Source organism: Spea bombifrons, chromosome 3, assembly GCF_027358695.1.
Source record: "Spea bombifrons isolate aSpeBom1 chromosome 3, aSpeBom1.2.pri, whole genome shotgun sequence".
NCBI lineage: Eukaryota > Metazoa > Chordata > Amphibia > Anura > Pelobatidae > Spea > Spea bombifrons.
Window position 1 is genome coordinate 35,112,713 of NC_071089.1, and position 17,563 is coordinate 35,130,275.

The following is a 17,563-nucleotide window of genomic DNA, read 5'->3' on the forward strand; positions in this document are numbered from 1 at the left end:
TGAATGTATTAAAAAGATACTTGCAACATGCTCTAATAGCACTTGGGCTCCTCCTTTACTTTCCCCTCTTTCCGCCCTGCTTGTCTTGCCTCTTTCAATCCACACACACTTTTATTTCTCCTTTTAGTCCCTGTTCAGTTTTTGAGTTCTCGCTAGCCATATAACCCCATTGGCGGGATCCCGTAGCTAGCAAATGCAGGATTTGTTTCTAAATAATAAGCATGTTTTATGTTATTTTGTAATATGGTCTCAGAAGACATTGCTGTTGACATTTTGAGGCAAACATATGTTTTTAGGTAAACTCTGTCTGTGTCTTGAGATTGTGGCACACCTTAAAACGGTTTAAATAAAAATGGATATTTAAAATAAAGAAAAGATACCTTGCAGACCCCACAAGTCGACAACCAATGCATTCTTCTGTAAATAGCTCAAAAGTTCATTTGATGCGTTCAAGGCAACAAACTGAAGCTGGTGTTCAATAACTGGATTCACATTTTTCCAGACTGGTTTTGTGTACAATGGATATGGAACATCATAAAACTGATAGCTGCAGAAAAAAGTGGAGTATAGTTTGAAAATACCGTATGACCAAATTGTATTTTTTTTACATAAAGTAATAATAATAATAATCTTTTAGAAAACAAATTTTGTTCTTCTCATACAGTGAATCAGTTAAACATACAGTGAAGTGTGATAATTACCCTATTTGAATACCCCGATTACTAGTTTCTTTTAACCATCGGACACCAAAACACTGTATAATATGGATCTGGAAAACAATTTTTCTTCCTAGTAATTCCAGAGGATCGATTACTATATCTTCTTCTCCAAAGGGCCTGGAATCGTCACACAAAAGAAACATAATAATAATAATGTGGTACTGTAAATGTACTCTTTTGAAGCATTTGTAGATATGTAATATTTGCTGTTGAAGTAGTTACTCATGTTATAAACATCGCAAGAAGAGAGGTTCCATGATGAAAACCCTCGTATGCTCAAAAAAAAGTAGAAAAGACCTACTATTTAGTGAGTCTTTCATTTTGTTGGAATTATTAAGTATTAAGCTGTAGTTCTTCAGCATTATTTATCTAAGGTTGGCATTAACTCTTTGACTACGAAGGCGCTGGAGCCAATTCTTTCTGCTTGGAGCAAGGTCAATTTTTGCTGCCTTGCTTTAGGTTACAGCAAGGTTACAACCTAGCTTAGACAGCTTATATACTTTACAGAAAGAAAGCTTTTTGTTTCAGGATACATTCTGTCTAATTTAGGGCAAAAACAATATAATGGTAAAAATGTAACCCCTCCCCCACGTGCAATACATTTGTCATATTATTATTTTTTCTTATATATGCCACACATTGCAGGATAGGCATAGAATAGAAACATAGAAACATAGAAATTGACGGCAGATAAGAACCAGTAGGCCCATCCAGTCTGCCCAACCTCCGAGTACTTTCCTTTAGTACTTGCCCTTATCCTATATCTAGCTTGACCTTATGCCTATCCCATGCTTGCTTAAATAACCTTACTGCATTAACGTCTACCACTTCTGCTGGAAGGCTATTCCATGCGTCCACTACCCTTTCCGTAAAGTAATATTTTCTGATGTTACCATTAAACCTGTGCCCCCTTGTTGTGGTAGTATTTCTCCTTTTAAATAATCTATCTTCCTTTACCTTGTTGATTCTCCCTTTAAGTATTTAAATGTTTCTATCATATCCCCCCTGTCACGTCTTTTTTCCAGGCTATATAGGTTAAGATCCTTTAACCTGTCCTGGTAAGGTTTATCTTATAATCCATAAACCATTTTAGTAGCCCTTCTCTGCACTTTCTCCAACATTTCTATATCCTTCTGGAGATACGGTCTCCAGTACTGTACACAATACTCCAAGTGAGGTCTCACCAGTGATCTGTACAGCGACATGAGCACTTCCCTCTTCCTACTGCTAATACCTCTCGCTATACAACCAAGCATTCTGCTAGCATTACCTGCTGCTCTACTGCATTGTCTACCTACCTTTAAATCCTCAGAAATAATTACCCCTAAATCCCTTTCCTCACACGTTGAGGTTAGGACAGTATCAAATATTCTATACTCTGCCCTAGAGATTGGGTTGTTATGATTATATATAGTTTGGGATTTTTTTTTTGCAAGAATTTGGATTTTGAATATGTACCACTCTTTTGGGTAGCATTTATCTGAGTTTTAAGATACCAGAGTAAGAACCAAGAGTAAGAAGATGAAAGCTGTTGAGTATGAGATGGAAGGTGTGGTACATACAAAAGCCAGTTAAAGCAAGGAAAATATAATGATAAGAATATATTTAAAACTGCTGAGCAGGTACACAAAAAGCATTTTATAATTTCATAATTTTCAATTTACCTCTCTCGTACAGTATATTGTGAAATCTCACAAGAACTCTAGTTCTTGGATTCTGTAGCTATATATACTTTCACTGGATTGTTTTGTGTATTTGTTACAATTAAATGTTTTCTGTTAAATAAGAAAAACATTACATTACATTACATTACAGCCAATGACTATAATTACTATACCTTCCACTACTGGAACAAGGTGAAATATTTATTACAAGAATAGCTTCCTCCAACCCTTCACAATTAAGAAGCTCAGTTTGTTCCTCCAATTTCATACAATAAGCTAGAGACTGGAGCCAGATGTGAGCAGAACCTAAATGAATAATTCCCACGGGGTCCCAGAACGGATCACTTTCACGGTCAAAGTTGACGCCTCCATCCAAAAAGCGCTGATACAATTCCTCCATTAAAAACTTCCTGTTGATGAACTTGGATTTCGACCAAATCCACACCTATGATGATATCACAAGAAAATAGGAGACGTTACGTGAATATTTAAAACAAAAATACTCCACTAAATATACTCCTTAATAAACAACTATGGAAGTAGACAACAAAAAGGAGGAACATGCAAATTTAGAATCTGTATTTAAGGGTATTTGCGGGAGTTTGTGCGAAGTTGGTAGAGGCACATGTATCATATTTTACATGAAATATATTCTATGAAATTTCAAGTATGTCCTGGATTAGCAATACTGCACAACTGTTTTTATGACATTAGTATTTTACAGACAGTAAATAATAGTGTGATTATGTTTACAATTAATATTATATTTATATCTTAAATTGGGTTTTAGCTTTTGGGTTATGTGTATAAACCGCTGTGCAACCTGATCTCACTAGATTGAGTCATTATTTTACTAGTTATTCTGCAGAGTCCATTTCTCCAAGATTCCATATGAACTTGCTATACTCAGGAGATGAGCTCTGCTGTTGGGCCTTGCTTGATCTTAGTGAACACCTGGCTGATTATTCTTCTGTGTTTACCGGTGAATAGTCACCTTGGGGAAAACTCAGGACAATCAACAATCCACAGCAAGGAGGTATAAAACATATAGCTTAACCTACTTAATTACCTCTTCACTACTGAAATTGGTAGTGGTGATAATCATGTATTCATGGCTTTCCTAACTGCTCCATTGTCATATGCAATTTAAGGATCCCCTACACACCTCAGCTGGTATAAGGATGTCTTATACCCAGTACATGCTGTCACAATGTTGCAATTCAAATCAGTTATGACTGGGATGTTTGATCATAAACTAGTGTTCTGTAAAATAACCAAGGTCATAATTACACATAATCACCCATAGGCATAACTCCAATTTCACGGACTTTTCCCCATATCACAAACAAACAATATAAAGTACCGGTATTTCTCAAATTCACTTTCTATCAATGATGCACCTGGTTAGTAGTTTGATTGATAACTTTCACCATTATTTCCTTTTTTAGATCATAACCTCTGGAATCAGTCAAGGCCAAATTTTTCACCTTCAATTCAAATTTAAGATCCTATGCCAGGAAAAAAAAATGTCATCAAATCATCATATAAAAACATATATAGCTACAGAGACAGCATTCTTTGTGTATCAATATCAACCCACGTATTGTTGATATCCAAACAAAATGACCAATTGATACCTCAATAAATAGCATATAATAGGTGCCTAAGTGGTTGCATCAACTTAGCTGCGGCACAGATTGACCAGAATCCTCTTCAACTCTCCTTAAATATTGGCTTAAAAATATTTCACACTAGATGACGATGTATACTTATGCTCACATGCACTCAACCAAAGTGATAAACAAAACTGTAAATATTATCTCTGTGCGAGCTGCCTGGTGACATAATGTGATCCCGATAGGTTCCTGTCTCCCCATGCCGGTTCCTCAGAATGAGGAGACAGGAACAACGGGTAACCTGTAGTTACGCCAGTCAGTTGATGTATGAGTTAAGTAAGCTTGCCACACAAGTCATTTCTCAACTAAAACCAATCTTATGAATGCATACTCATGCCGGGCTAGTGTTTACCTTCATAAGCTCATCACTCATCTGATTTGCTTCTGCAACCAATGGCATCAATTTAATGTAGTCATGGAAGACAGCAAGCACGCTTGGATCTAGTTTACCTTCTTGATCGTGGGCAGCACCTGAGGAGCACAAGGAAAATCTAGCACCCACCAAACCATTAACAATATGACATGGCTGAATGTGATCAATATTACAGAGAGAGAGAGAGAGAGAGAGAGAACAAAATAGAGCATTTTTTAGACTTTAAGTTAATGAAGTGGTTAATTAATTTGTAACTTCTTAACATAGTATCAATGATTCAATCCTTGATACAATCCAAGTGAATGGGTAGAAATGTGAAATTATGCATGAAGAGCTTGAGAACACGAGATGTTGGTCAAGATGCTTTCAGGCAAAATTTAGCCACATCCATGATAACTCTTAAAAACTGGTTGTCTAGTCAAGTATCTAATCTATTTTGTGGGAAACAGAATTACGGTATTTTAGTCCCAAAATAGTTTTGAGAAATAATGTCGTTTTTGTTTTACCAAAACACTGATGCTTTATGACTTATTGACGCTGTTAGACTAACTTATGACTGCACGTACCTAACTTGTCAACACTAAATCCTTCAGCTGCAGCAAGTTCTGACTGAAAGAAATCATAGTCAAATCTACCGATATCCTCAGAGCCACGCTCAACAGGAAATCCAATATAAAGGTAAGCACTGTTTGATCCAAGGATAATGCGGTCCTGGGAACACAAGACAAGTTACATAGCTTTATTCATGGAAACTCTAATATCAAATCCATACGAAAACATACACGCATGCTTCAAGCAGCCAAGACTGCAAAAAGAAGACTGGAGGGCTGGTGTTCTGCAGCTCAGTAGCTGCAGCTTCTTCTTAAGGTAAGTGATTTTTTTCTTATAGGTTAATGAATACATATTACAAAATATTTTAATATGTATTCTTCTTTGGTTGGACTGTATGTGGCAATGAACTGTCCATTTATTTGGTATTGAAGTAGACCATCAATAAAACTTGGTGGTCTTATGGAAGTGTTGATTTTTTAACAAGATTATTCTACCAGCTGCTGCAATACTAGGTGCAATACAATAACATACAAGGCGATCAGAAATGGCATGGTCATCATGCCTTTCATATGGCTGTCAAAATTAATTCATCATCTCTCCCAGGAAGACCAAAATCCACATAAAAATGTTTTACCTACCCTTGCCACCTAACAGTAGGTCAAATGGACAAAAGAAACTCAAGTCCTTTAATTTAAGCAAATACATTGATTGGAGTTCCAGGCCAGCCAACCACAAAAACTGAGCAGTTGTTGGAATCACTTTGATGTACAATATCCAATTCATGTATATTGCTCATAAATGCAAAAGAAAAATGCCTTTTTATACTGGTATTTCTAACTCACAAGATGCTGAAGCTTGGTTTCGGTGACTATTGCCACTCCATTAACAATGACTTTGGCTTTGCCATGCGGTTTTACAAACACCTTACTGTCGCTGTTCACAAATGTAGCATGAATGGGTAAAATCCTAAAGGAAAGCAAAACATAGATTTAATGCCTATTGGAATTGAAAACTGTTCAACTTCATCAACTTGAATTTTTCTAATGAATTTAATTTAATGAAATAATAGACTTAACTTTGGGAGGAAATGAGACCCTGAAGCTGCAGGTTTCCATGCCCTCCATTTCTAGCTATTCTGGAGACTGATTGGCTGTTTGAAGCAGCCATTGAGTGTCAGGAAAGTGCTTTTTCCGCACATGAGCATGGAGTGGTCTCAGAACCCCCCTGCAATGTTTGCTGAGCCAGTGCTGAAGCTGACAGGCGGTAAGTATATCATGTTCCAGGAGATGTGTTTGGCTGAATAGAGCTCCAGCAAGGAAAATCTTACATCATAGGTGACAAATCTCATCATGATCTTAGATAGATCATATGTGCTAAATACAAAATTCCTGGAACCTCAACAGCAAGGCTATATCATTATTTCTGAATCAACTCCTTCTGTTTACGTAATAATGGAGGTCTAAGAACTGCTGTTCATAAACCTGCTTATTATCCAGTTTTATTGCTATATAGAGTCCATGGAAGGACGGTAGACTCACTATTTGGTTTCAGGGGTATATACAGAATTGAAAATTGGTTTAAATAAATTATTAACATACCCTAATCCCCTCAGGATTACTGCATTGGAGGGTGCCTGGCCAACATCAGATGATCCTATAATGCAAAATATATACAGTGATTATAAGTGGCATTTCACAAAGTGATCCTCTTATGTTTTTTAAGTTTCATCTACAAGGTCTAAAGTCAAATGCTTGAAATTACTAGCATAGTATTAAACTAAGGTTTTGCATTTTCTACTGATTTTTTATAAAATTATTTTGATCTACTTGGAAATCCATTCATTATTTCATTGTTAACATACCAGGGAAGTCTCGTGGTTTGCCCTGAGTCTCAAGGTATTTACTGCAATATTAGGGTCTTAGAGTTAAATGACAACTTCTCACAACTTCAGTTTTAAAACAAAGAGCACGCACTATTAAATGTAAGCAGATCATATATTCTGACAACATTTATACAAGTCTCCCTGTCTCTTTTCACTAGTGCGTTACCATTTTGTATGAAGTGTTTTAGTACTCCTGTAAGCTGTGGATCCTCATTAACATTCAAGAGATAAGGGTATGTCTGCATCATGCGTCTTTCCTACAAAAAAGAAACGATATATAGCAACTAGATAATACAAATGGATACTAACCTTAGTGTTACTCAATATAATTAATAGGCCGCTTTAGTAGAAATCACACACACACATATATACATAGTCCATCAAGATACTATCTTAACAAAGGGTCACGCTCTAGTCTGAAACGTCTACATTTTGGTAATGGCAGAATAAAGATTTGAATACAAGTCCTGTAAGTGTGTGGCCCAATTTATGGACTGTGGTTGTTACTGGTGGGAACAGCACCCGGGCAAGTGCCAATTCTTTAAATATATATAGACAAGCTGAGTGCAAGCCCTGTGGATTGTGTACTGTATATATATATATATATATATATATATATATCCTGTGATGGAAGCATTGGAGGCATTGAGAGCATACAACTATATAAAAATATCTGGGTGTTCAAAAACAACATTTTGGAGAGGAGTAAAAAAAAATGACTGGCTGCTGAAGGGCTAATTGAAGCTGCCAGAGCTGTTAACATACCGAAAGCCATTTATTAAAATTACAAATAGTTTGTAGCTTTTGTCTGGCAGTTGAACTGTTATGGAGACATTTGAGTTTCCAGCCTGTCTTAGACCTGTGACATGAATGTGGCAGTGTAATGGGACATTACACGATATAACATATGCATTAATGTACCTGTGTGATTGCGGCAAACTGCTGTTCCCACTCTTTCCGTGCCTCCTGTAGCTGATTTTCCCAAGTCATTTGCATGGCTTGGATACGCAGCTCATTCTCTGTAAGCAAACGATGCAGCTCCCCTAAAATGAAAAACAAATATGCCTTTTTAATTCTTTATTGACTTCTGTCTGAATAGCTTATAGCTTTGTATCAACAGGACTGGCCATATTTCAGAAAGGACACTGAAGTGTCAAGTGTGTCTTGGGCTGGTAAATTCAGACACAAAAATACTCAATCTTAGCATTTAACACTCTTAGTCTAACCCCAGCTAAAGACAGATAATTGTATTAATCTAAGACCAAGTTATAAGGTTGTTAGTGCTTTTTTGTATTAGTCTTGGCCTAGCAGTCAGTAGTGTTCTGTATTAGTTTAAGCTCGGCTGTCAGTACTGTTTAAATGTAATCCCAGTTGTCGATACTGTTCTGCATTAGTCTAGGCCTAGCCGCCAATACTGTTTTGTACTATTCTTAGCACAGGTTTTAATACTGTTCTGTAATAGTCTAAGCTTAGCTGTCAGAACTGTTCTGTATTAGACTAAGGCTAGCTGTCAGTACTGTTCCAAATTAGTCTTATCCTAGCTGACCATACTATTCTGAATTAGTCTAAGCATAGCTCACCATACTTTATCAGTTGAAGCTCAACTTACTTGTATCTTGTTCCACCCTTTTCCCTGAATTTCCAAGCCCAGTCAACCGGGTCAGCAACTTGTCATTTTCAGCTTTTAACTCTTTAATAAGTCGCTCAGTTGGGCTGGTGTTGATAACAGCTTTATTTTTAATTTTCTTTGCCCTAAAAATAAATGAAAGGTTTTACTGGCAATTAATAAGTAAATTGGTTTATTTTGTGACCTGTGTTGAAAAACGCGCCACAAAATCCAAAAGCTTTAATTCACAGTGAAAACATTATGTACTTTAAGCGAGTGTAGAATCACCTATCGGCATATCTGAGAGTTGACAAAGTCTCCTCGTAGCAGATATCTGCTGGACTAATAGCAGCAATCTGAAAAAAAGACAAACAGATAATAATGTTATAAGAATAGCAAAATTCATTTGGACAGCGAAATTTAATTTTTCAAAACATTTATTGTTTTATTTCAATAGCCCTCAAAAGATTTATGTCTGGTGTATTGAAAAAAGAATCGCATCCAGTTAAATTTTTACATTTAATTCAAATCCTGAAGTAATGTTAAGAAACACATCTTTATAGACACATATGTTAGCTTTTTTTCAATTCACCGTTTATTGCAAGTAAGATATGACAGAGCCAAAGATCTCAACAACAGTATCGTACAATCAGGATATACATGGTACAAGGTAAGGGAGAGGTCGCCTCCCACAGGATGCATACCAATAAACTGTTACCACAGACATAGATGTAGAGTATCCATGAAGGGTGGACAGTCATGGGGGAAGGAGATATGTGCTACATAATATCCGCATTCGACAAACAGTGGCTGAAGGCGAAGTGTCATTAGTAACAACAACAACGGAAGTGCCTGGAGGAAACGTACAGCGTAAGGAGGAGACGGAGGCCTGGCCAGGATACCGGTCAGCCCCATGCCACAGGTAAGTCAGGCACAGAAACATATCGTGTGAAACCAAACACAGTGTGAATGTGAACCAGAAAGGAAATAAAAACAAAAATTAAATGGACTGAGAGCGGAGACCTGAAGTGGAAGCCAGAGGCAGGTAAGAACTCAGGGCACTAGGGAGTCCGGGCGGTCAGCAAGGGAGGAAAGATAGGTGCGCCAGTGAAATCACTGGAGCTCGACCGAGTGTTCCCGGCCCTTAGCGCCCCCCGTGAGGACCTCCATCTGGTAGATAAATTCGACGCACCGGAATCAGGCAGACATAGAGGGGGGCTGGCGGACTTCCAGGATCTAGGAAGGGTGGTAAGGGCAGCATTAATTAAATGAAATTTGATGGAACCTTTGTAGGGCTTGTATGGGATAGTGTTGTGGTGTAGGAGCACGGATGCCGGGGTAGCTATGAAAGTCTGGTCTGCTTCCATGACTGTAGACACCTTGGCCCAAAAGGGTTGGATTGCCGGGCACGACCACCAGATATGGTAGAGGGAGCCAGGGAGGGCGCTGCAGTGCCAACCTGTAGGGGGAATCTGGGGCAAAAACCTGTGAAGGTCAAGGGGAACTTTGTACCAGTGGGTGACGATTTTAAAGAGCGTTTCCTGCACTCTGCTGGAGACGGTCCCCTTGTGCACAATCATAAGCATCTTCTCCCACTCCTCGAGGGAAAAAGAGAGCTCCAGGTACCCCTCCCAGAGACTAAAGTAGTAGGGTTTAGTGAGCACTACCGGGGCGAGCTGGATGGCGTACAGGGCAGAGAGGAGGTGTGGGGGCTCCTTGTTCGCTAGGCAAAGCTGTTCAAACGCGGTAGGGGCATGAGTCCCACCAGCAAGGGCGCCGGAGGAAGTGAGAAAGTGCTTAATTTGGTGGTATAAGAAGACAGTCGGGAAGGGGTTAGTCGGGAGTCCTGTCAATTCCGCCAGCAGTTTAAAGGCGGAGCCATGGGATACATGGCAGACCCTAAGTACGGAGACAGTAGGGGGTGTAAGAGACGACATACGACTGGCATCCCCCCCAGGTGCAAAATCAGGATGCCATGAAATAGGAAATAAGGGGGAGGGTTCCATCGAGACACCGCCAGCTTGCATAGCCCCTTTGAATGCTTTCAGTGTGGGCGTAATCAAGGGAAGAACACTGAGGGGGCAGGAGAGGGCCGCAGCCTATATGTTAGCTTTTTAACATTTTTATCATCCTCAGCATCACGTAGCCATAAGCACCGCACAGGAATACTGAAAGGGTGCCAGATGCAAAATCTGCTTTTTTTTATTCATTCCTAAACTCTCTTTTCAACTTCTCATCATACCTTCTTCCTAAGCTACCAGAATCAACTTCTACCACAGAGGATGAATGAATGAAAGGTTTTGTTTCTCAAATATTGATATTACTGGATTTGAGATAGAAGCAGATCATTATCACTTTTTGTTTTAATTTCATCAACATTGACATGTCATCCCTGTTAAATACCGCTAGTCTGCTCTGAAATCTGGCATGTTCCTTTATGTTGTATAAGAGAGTGTCAGAGGATGGAGGGTTGTCACTACACTTTACCATAACTGTCCTGCTGTTGCCCCCCAGTGCAGATTGCAGAAGTTTGGTCAAAACAGAGTCGCGATATGGAATATGTAAAACCTTCTTCCCCATGGCTGCTTCAGCAAGTGCACTACAAAATAAATGGAAGAACCAGTTAAGTATATCAACGTAGTAGTGATGAAAGTACAACAGCAACCTGAATTTGGTCTGGATTTACGCCATACAGCCACTTCCAAAACAGGAAAAAACAATTATTAAATGGCCCATTTGTTCTGCCCTTATTTATTCCTATATATTATTTATTCCTATTGCTTTATGCACATTCTACTTTTGACTTTTTGACAGTGTTTGACTGTAGTACTTTCACTGTAATTGTATTATATATATATATATATATATATATGTGCACTACTTTTAAAGTTTTTAAAAATAATTAAATAATAATAAAAAATAATAATATATCAGTTTCACTTTTTATGCCAAAATATGGGCTGCAGCATTAAAAAACAAACCACTATGGTTTACACTAAATTATGCCTGAATCAGATGTTATATAAATGTATTTATTAACCCACCACATTCACAGTGACATCTGTAGAAATGGCAATTTCTCTAATCATATATTTTCACTTTTCATGCCAATATTTAATGAAGAAATACCAATATAATTAGCTAACCTCAATTAGAAGTTTTCGCTTGATTGCATGAGACATGTAGTGATTATGACTTCGAAACAGCACAAACAGAGCTGTGCTGATGGTATATGCATAACAAGTATGTATACCACATGCAACTGAGCAGGTAACTTTTAGTTTTTAGTGTTACGGTTTTAGTGTGTAATCTTCGTTTCATGGACAAGTTTTAGGCAGGTCATAGAGAAAAAGCCCAACGTGCACAGGAAGACCAGAATGAAACTATTTTTTGTTACTGTCAAGTAATTGAAATACACCTCCATAATTTCTGCTTTAGACAACTGCTAAGTGTTTTTATAGTTTTTATTCTGCCCATGTTCACAAAATTGATATAGGACCTTCCTAAAGTATAATAAGACCAGCAAAACCACACTCTTTCTTAAAACGCACCACTAATTAATTTGTAACTGTTTTGCATTTTGATTAAACTACGAAGAAACTTCTCTACCTGATCACATTGCCCAATGTAGTCAAACTGAGATTAACGCAGGTGCCTTCACGAAGACGATCACCTTCAGATCCAGAAGACTTTTGTCTTTCACTTCCTGCCAGGTCCACCAAGTTTATACTGGACTGTTTAGTAATATCCTCTTCCATGAAAATCTAGAAAGGTATATATACACACATGAACATCAGTGCTCCACATATATGACTTAAGAAATATGATATATATATATATAATATATGGGTTAATTAATTAAATATGTGAGTTCGGCAACAGTATTTGACTTTAGGGGTAAGAGCATCTTCATAGATAGCTTGATGAGGTTTTGGGATCTGATATGGAGTTAGATACAAAGGTGGTCTTGTAAAAGAGGTGGAGCTAGTAGCTAATTTGGTTACCCAAAGGTTACCCCACTTAGACTTTGAATGGTTGAGAAATGGGTAGGAAGAACCTCAGCAGGAGTGCGTTTGGCCAAATAGCCACCACCTTCTCAACTGCAGACACTAACCCCGTATCCAGGAGATGAAGTACTCCACAATGCAAAATTATTGTTATGAGATTTCAATTCTTCTGACAGATATAAAAAAGTTTCCACAATACTGGTGACTAAGTACCAACCACCTACCCAATGATTGCAGACACTAACCAAGTGTCCTGGAGATGGAAATGTTTATATATTTTCTATAGAGCATTTCTAGTAAAGGTGGAGAAAGCTCCAAACAGCTCTGGCTACCACCATTACTTGACATATGAATGTGTTACAGTCTACTAAGCAGCCATGTCTTCATTACCTGTTTGAAGTGGATGGTGATAACCATGTGGGAGCGACTGCTGCTGGCATTCATACTGGTTGATGCAGTGGTTCTTATTTTTTTCCCCTGTTCCATCAGTCTTTCAATTTGTGTATAACTTTCGCATGGCACTAACTTGAGACCATCAACGTAAAATCCCTGATGCTGATCTTCTCGCACTTTTAGGCCACCAGACCTCTTGGTTTTGGAGAGCAAATCTGTGACCTATGTAAAAGTAAATTAGAAAACATGATAACAAGTGGCAAGTAAACTGCTTGATAATATAGGCTAAACAATAAGTTAGAGCCTTTACTATTTATAGTATTTGGAAATCCTGACTGTGTGCATTATTGCTTCCCCTATATGTTTTTAATAGCTACAACTGCATTGTTGGGTTGCAGGTTCTTATTTCTTGGTGAGTTACAATTGTATTGACATTACCTTAAGGAGTTTTCATTGTTTCAAATAACATTTAAATAACCCACATGGATAGCTGACTGTGGTATATCATGCATCATACATAAGCGGGCAATTTACCTGCTCATTATATATTTCCAGCATGCTAAAAGTTACCTGAAATAAAAAGAAAAAAAATCATGCTGTAAAAATGGGGTAAAATCAGTGTTTATTTTCTAAAAGAATAGATGACACATCCTCTTAGTAAAAGCTATCAAGCTGTATGAAGTGTCTAAAGTCAAAATCACTCTTGGGTTGACAAACTGCACCAGGAAACCTGCTACTAAATGAACCACGTGATGCAGTTTTGGACTGTAGCTTTTTTGTGTTCTTATTTTATTTTCTTAAATATAGGAATCCCTATTTATTTGTGCTGGACAAATTTTCCATAACACGAGGACGTCACAGCAAACAAAGGTTTATCTTTGTTGATAGGGCTTCCTTAATTATATGATTTTAAAATGCTTCAGTACTAATGGTGGGATTAGAAACATTGAATTTAATGGAATTCATTGGCCCATCTGTCTGTTTTTCCTGATGTTAAAATGCAACCCTCAATCGGTTGTCAAGAATTGGTATATATATATATATATATATATATATATATGTGTGTGAGTTTCTCTGAAGGGTTTCATTGTGTTTTTATGTATGTTATAGTTATTGTATCTTAAATTAATACAGCTATTGAATGTGATAACCCAACTTCTCTCTTGTCCCTACCCTTCTCTATAATATAAATACAGCACATAAACACTGAGTTTTGGTAGCACTCATTAGAGTTTAGTACTGTATGTCACAATTTTTTTTTTTTTTCTGGCATTGAAATAATTGAATCTTGTGTGTCCACAATTGTCATATCCCTTTGATACCTACCATGAAACCTACCTGGTACCTTTGTTCTTTTTCTTGGTTATTTTCAATAGCTCGAAATAGCTCCTCACATACATTTGGGATAATACCTCTGTTAGCCCCATATCCAATCATAGAGTAGCTTTTCCCTGAGCCGGTTTGTCCGTAAGCAAGTAGGGTTGCATTGTACCCCTGCCAGGCATTATTCAATACTCCCTGACCAAGATCATGGAACACAGTTTTCTACAGAAAGGGAAAGACCCAATCAAATATAGTAAACATTTTATAACATTTCAGGTTTATTATTTCTCCAACCTTGAGACGTACAACAATTTCTATGACACCCCAAACCTTCCAGTCCTATAATCTCCAGCAGGAGTGTCTTACGAACTTGGTTGTTTGGTTGTTTTGATGTCAGTGCCTCCAAAATTGATGCTCTTGAAAAAGTGATTTTTTTAACCCAAGAAACATTGCATGATATGTTATTTAGGAGATTTACAGATTTCAGTTTTAGTTTCCTCATGATGCAAAGAAATGTGTTGAATAGGGAACTTAGGACACAAGTTTTTGCACACTAAATAAACAAGTATAATTAATTGGTGCCTAAAGGCATAGTTTACCACACGTGTACAGAATAAACTCATCTTGCCCACAGGGAAAATGTTTGGAAATGATTTCAATGTAAAATGTATATTATTCAGAAGCAATAAAAAATAGCAACACAGAAACCTATGGCAGAAATACTTTCTGTTCACAAGCACAAAACCCTCCATGTTGATTTACAGGATCCACACAGACTTTCCTTGTTCATCCTGTGACTTTAAATACAAAAATATATCTTACTTGATCTGCGTATCTGTTATGACCATCTGAAACTAGTGTGCCATCTTTGTTTTTCAAAAATCCATTGTGAGACCAATATGCCAGATCAAACTTAAATGTTTTTTCATTTCCAGGATTTTTTGGGTCAGAAATAGTGGTGCAATTGGTTTTCATAGAAACAATGCATTTGCTCCTTGCATATTTTTCTCTCTGAAAAAAATGGAAAACTTAAATGATGTAAATAGGATAGTTGAGGATATTTCTTTCTTCTAATTGCCTTGCTTGCATAAATAGCTTTCTGTGGGCACAAAGTATTTTTAGCCTTGTTTATTTCTTCTCCCTAGCCACACACCATAAAACAAAAGGTCCATTATTTGGCTGTTGTATTCCAAATAATTTGTTATAGAAACCAAACTGGAGGCATTCACCACAACCCAAGCTGCTACTTGCTCATTGCACTTGGATGCTGGGGTATACAGAACTGAAAAAATAGATTTTAGATTTCCTTATGTAATAAAGTAGAAACTTTGTTTGAACTGGGAATAGCAAAGCCAGTAGTTACCTGAGGCAACCTGAACACGGAGTGCTTTGGTTTTTCAGAGAAACTGACATAAATCTGCTTTGCTAGAATACAAATATTAGTAGGTTTAAAAGTTGTTGGCAATCTAAATATGTCCCTAATATTTTATTGCTAGCAATAACACTCATTATACTTTAGGGAGGCAAGGGAGCTACAAATTATTATTATTATAGACTGACTATTGAGTGGGGTGCTTTATCTTACAAGAAAAATATATCTCTAGTACATTGAGGCATGTAAGCTGTTATAATACAACGATATATGTCATAAAAGCCCCAGAGAAGGACTGAAATGTGAGGTTTTCATCTGTAATACAAACAGAACACAGTGGATAAATGACCTCTTCTCTCGCTTCTCTCTCGATCTCTCTTCTCCTTTCGCTCTCTCTCTCATACATACACACACACACACACACATATATATATATATATATATATATATACTCTCAAGTAATGTAGTTGTTTATTTAAAACAAATTAATATTGTGCCTTAATATTTGCAAAAAGGTAGTAGCCTAACATACAAGTGTGTTCCTCAAGCAGTTTAGCATTGAGACATTTTAACGTTGTGTCATATTTAGTCATGCACACCAGATATATCCCCTCCTATAATAAAAACATAACAAAAATACACCAAACGAAAACCAGTCAATAAAATGAGTTACCTTATTGAAAGGCCTCACTCGTACCGCAACTTTCACACTGTCATAGTTTGGCATCCTTCTAATGCTTGAAACAGCTTCTAAAGCAGTCGGAAATAAAATAACACAAATTCTTGGGTAAACAACATGTGCTGAACCTGCCTATTCCACCGATCGAGGTTTTTCCAATTAATTATGTATGTCTTCTTTAGTTTCAGTTACAGTATTATATACATGGAATAACTTCTCATCTTACGGACATGTTCACTCTCTCCTTTGCGTTTGTACATTGATAGTTTGATTGAAAAAGCATTTCCAGGGGTAAAATTGCAATATGCAACTCATCAATACAACCAATTGCACTTTACAATGTCACACTCGCATCACCACTTAAAACACACTTCATTTTTGTCAGCACAGTCATGCATATTAAAAATAACCAACACATTGAATTCAACCAAACCAATTTATTAAATATATATATATATATATATATATATATATATATTTAAATTTATCTAATACAGTTGTATTAGCAGATCAGCCTTACGCTGAAAATATTTCTCAGCAACATGCATTATCATATATCAGAGCCCCAGCCAGGTAATATCACACAGTAACATGCATTTTCTATATCAGAGCCCCAGCCAGGTAATATCACACAGTAACATGCATTTTCTATATCAGAGCCCCATCCAAGTAATATCACACAGTAACATGCATTTCTATATCAGAGCCCCAGCCAGGTAATATCACACAGTAACATGCATTACCTATATCAGAGCCCTAACCAGGTAATATCACACAGTAACATGCATTTTCTATATCAGAGCCCCAGCCAGGTAATATCACACAGTAACATGCATTTCTATATCAGAGCCCCAGCCAGGTAATATCACACAGTAACATGCATTACCTATATCAGAGCCCTAACCAGGTAATATCACACAGTAACATGCATTATTTATATCAGAGCCCTTCACTTGTTTTTTCCTGCCCTCCTTACATTATTGCCCCCACATCCCTTACACCCACAGTCATGGGCGTAGGAACCCCTAAAAATCTGGGGGGACAGCATTTTCTCCCATCAGATCCCCACTTTCTCCCCATCTCTCACACTATCTCCCCTCTCTCCCCCTTCTCACCCTATCTAAGCCTTCTCAGACTAAGCCCTCTCACACTATCTACCCCCTCTCCTCCTTCTCACACTATCTACCCCCTCTCCTGCTTCTCACACTATCTACCCCCTCTCTCCCTTCTCACACTTTCTTACTATCTATCCCCTTCTCACACTATCTACCCCCTCCCTACCCTCCCTTCTCACACTATCTACCCTCTCCCTACCCC

At 37.6% G+C, this 17,563-nt stretch overlaps 1 protein-coding gene across 1 annotated transcript; it reads right to left on the bottom strand.

Moving 5' to 3' along the window:
- Positions 1-152: 152 nt before the first annotated feature.
- On the bottom strand, positions 153-16,294 carry LOC128483938 (kinesin-like protein KIF28P). Its single transcript, XM_053460259.1, has 20 exons — positions 16,241-16,294; positions 15,018-15,206; positions 14,211-14,417; positions 13,407-13,442; positions 12,870-13,094; positions 12,082-12,236; positions 10,960-11,071; positions 8,761-8,828; positions 8,476-8,618; positions 7,788-7,909; positions 7,033-7,123; positions 6,583-6,637; positions 5,827-5,950; positions 4,990-5,143; positions 4,412-4,530; positions 3,784-3,891; positions 2,557-2,828; positions 702-836; positions 381-547; positions 153-208 (listed from the first exon to the last, which is right to left on the bottom strand). The coding sequence occupies exons 1-20, from the start codon at positions 16,292-16,294 to the stop codon at positions 153-155; spliced, it is 2,592 nt and encodes an 863-aa protein (XP_053316234.1).
- Between the last annotated feature and the right edge of the window lie 1,269 nt (positions 16,295-17,563).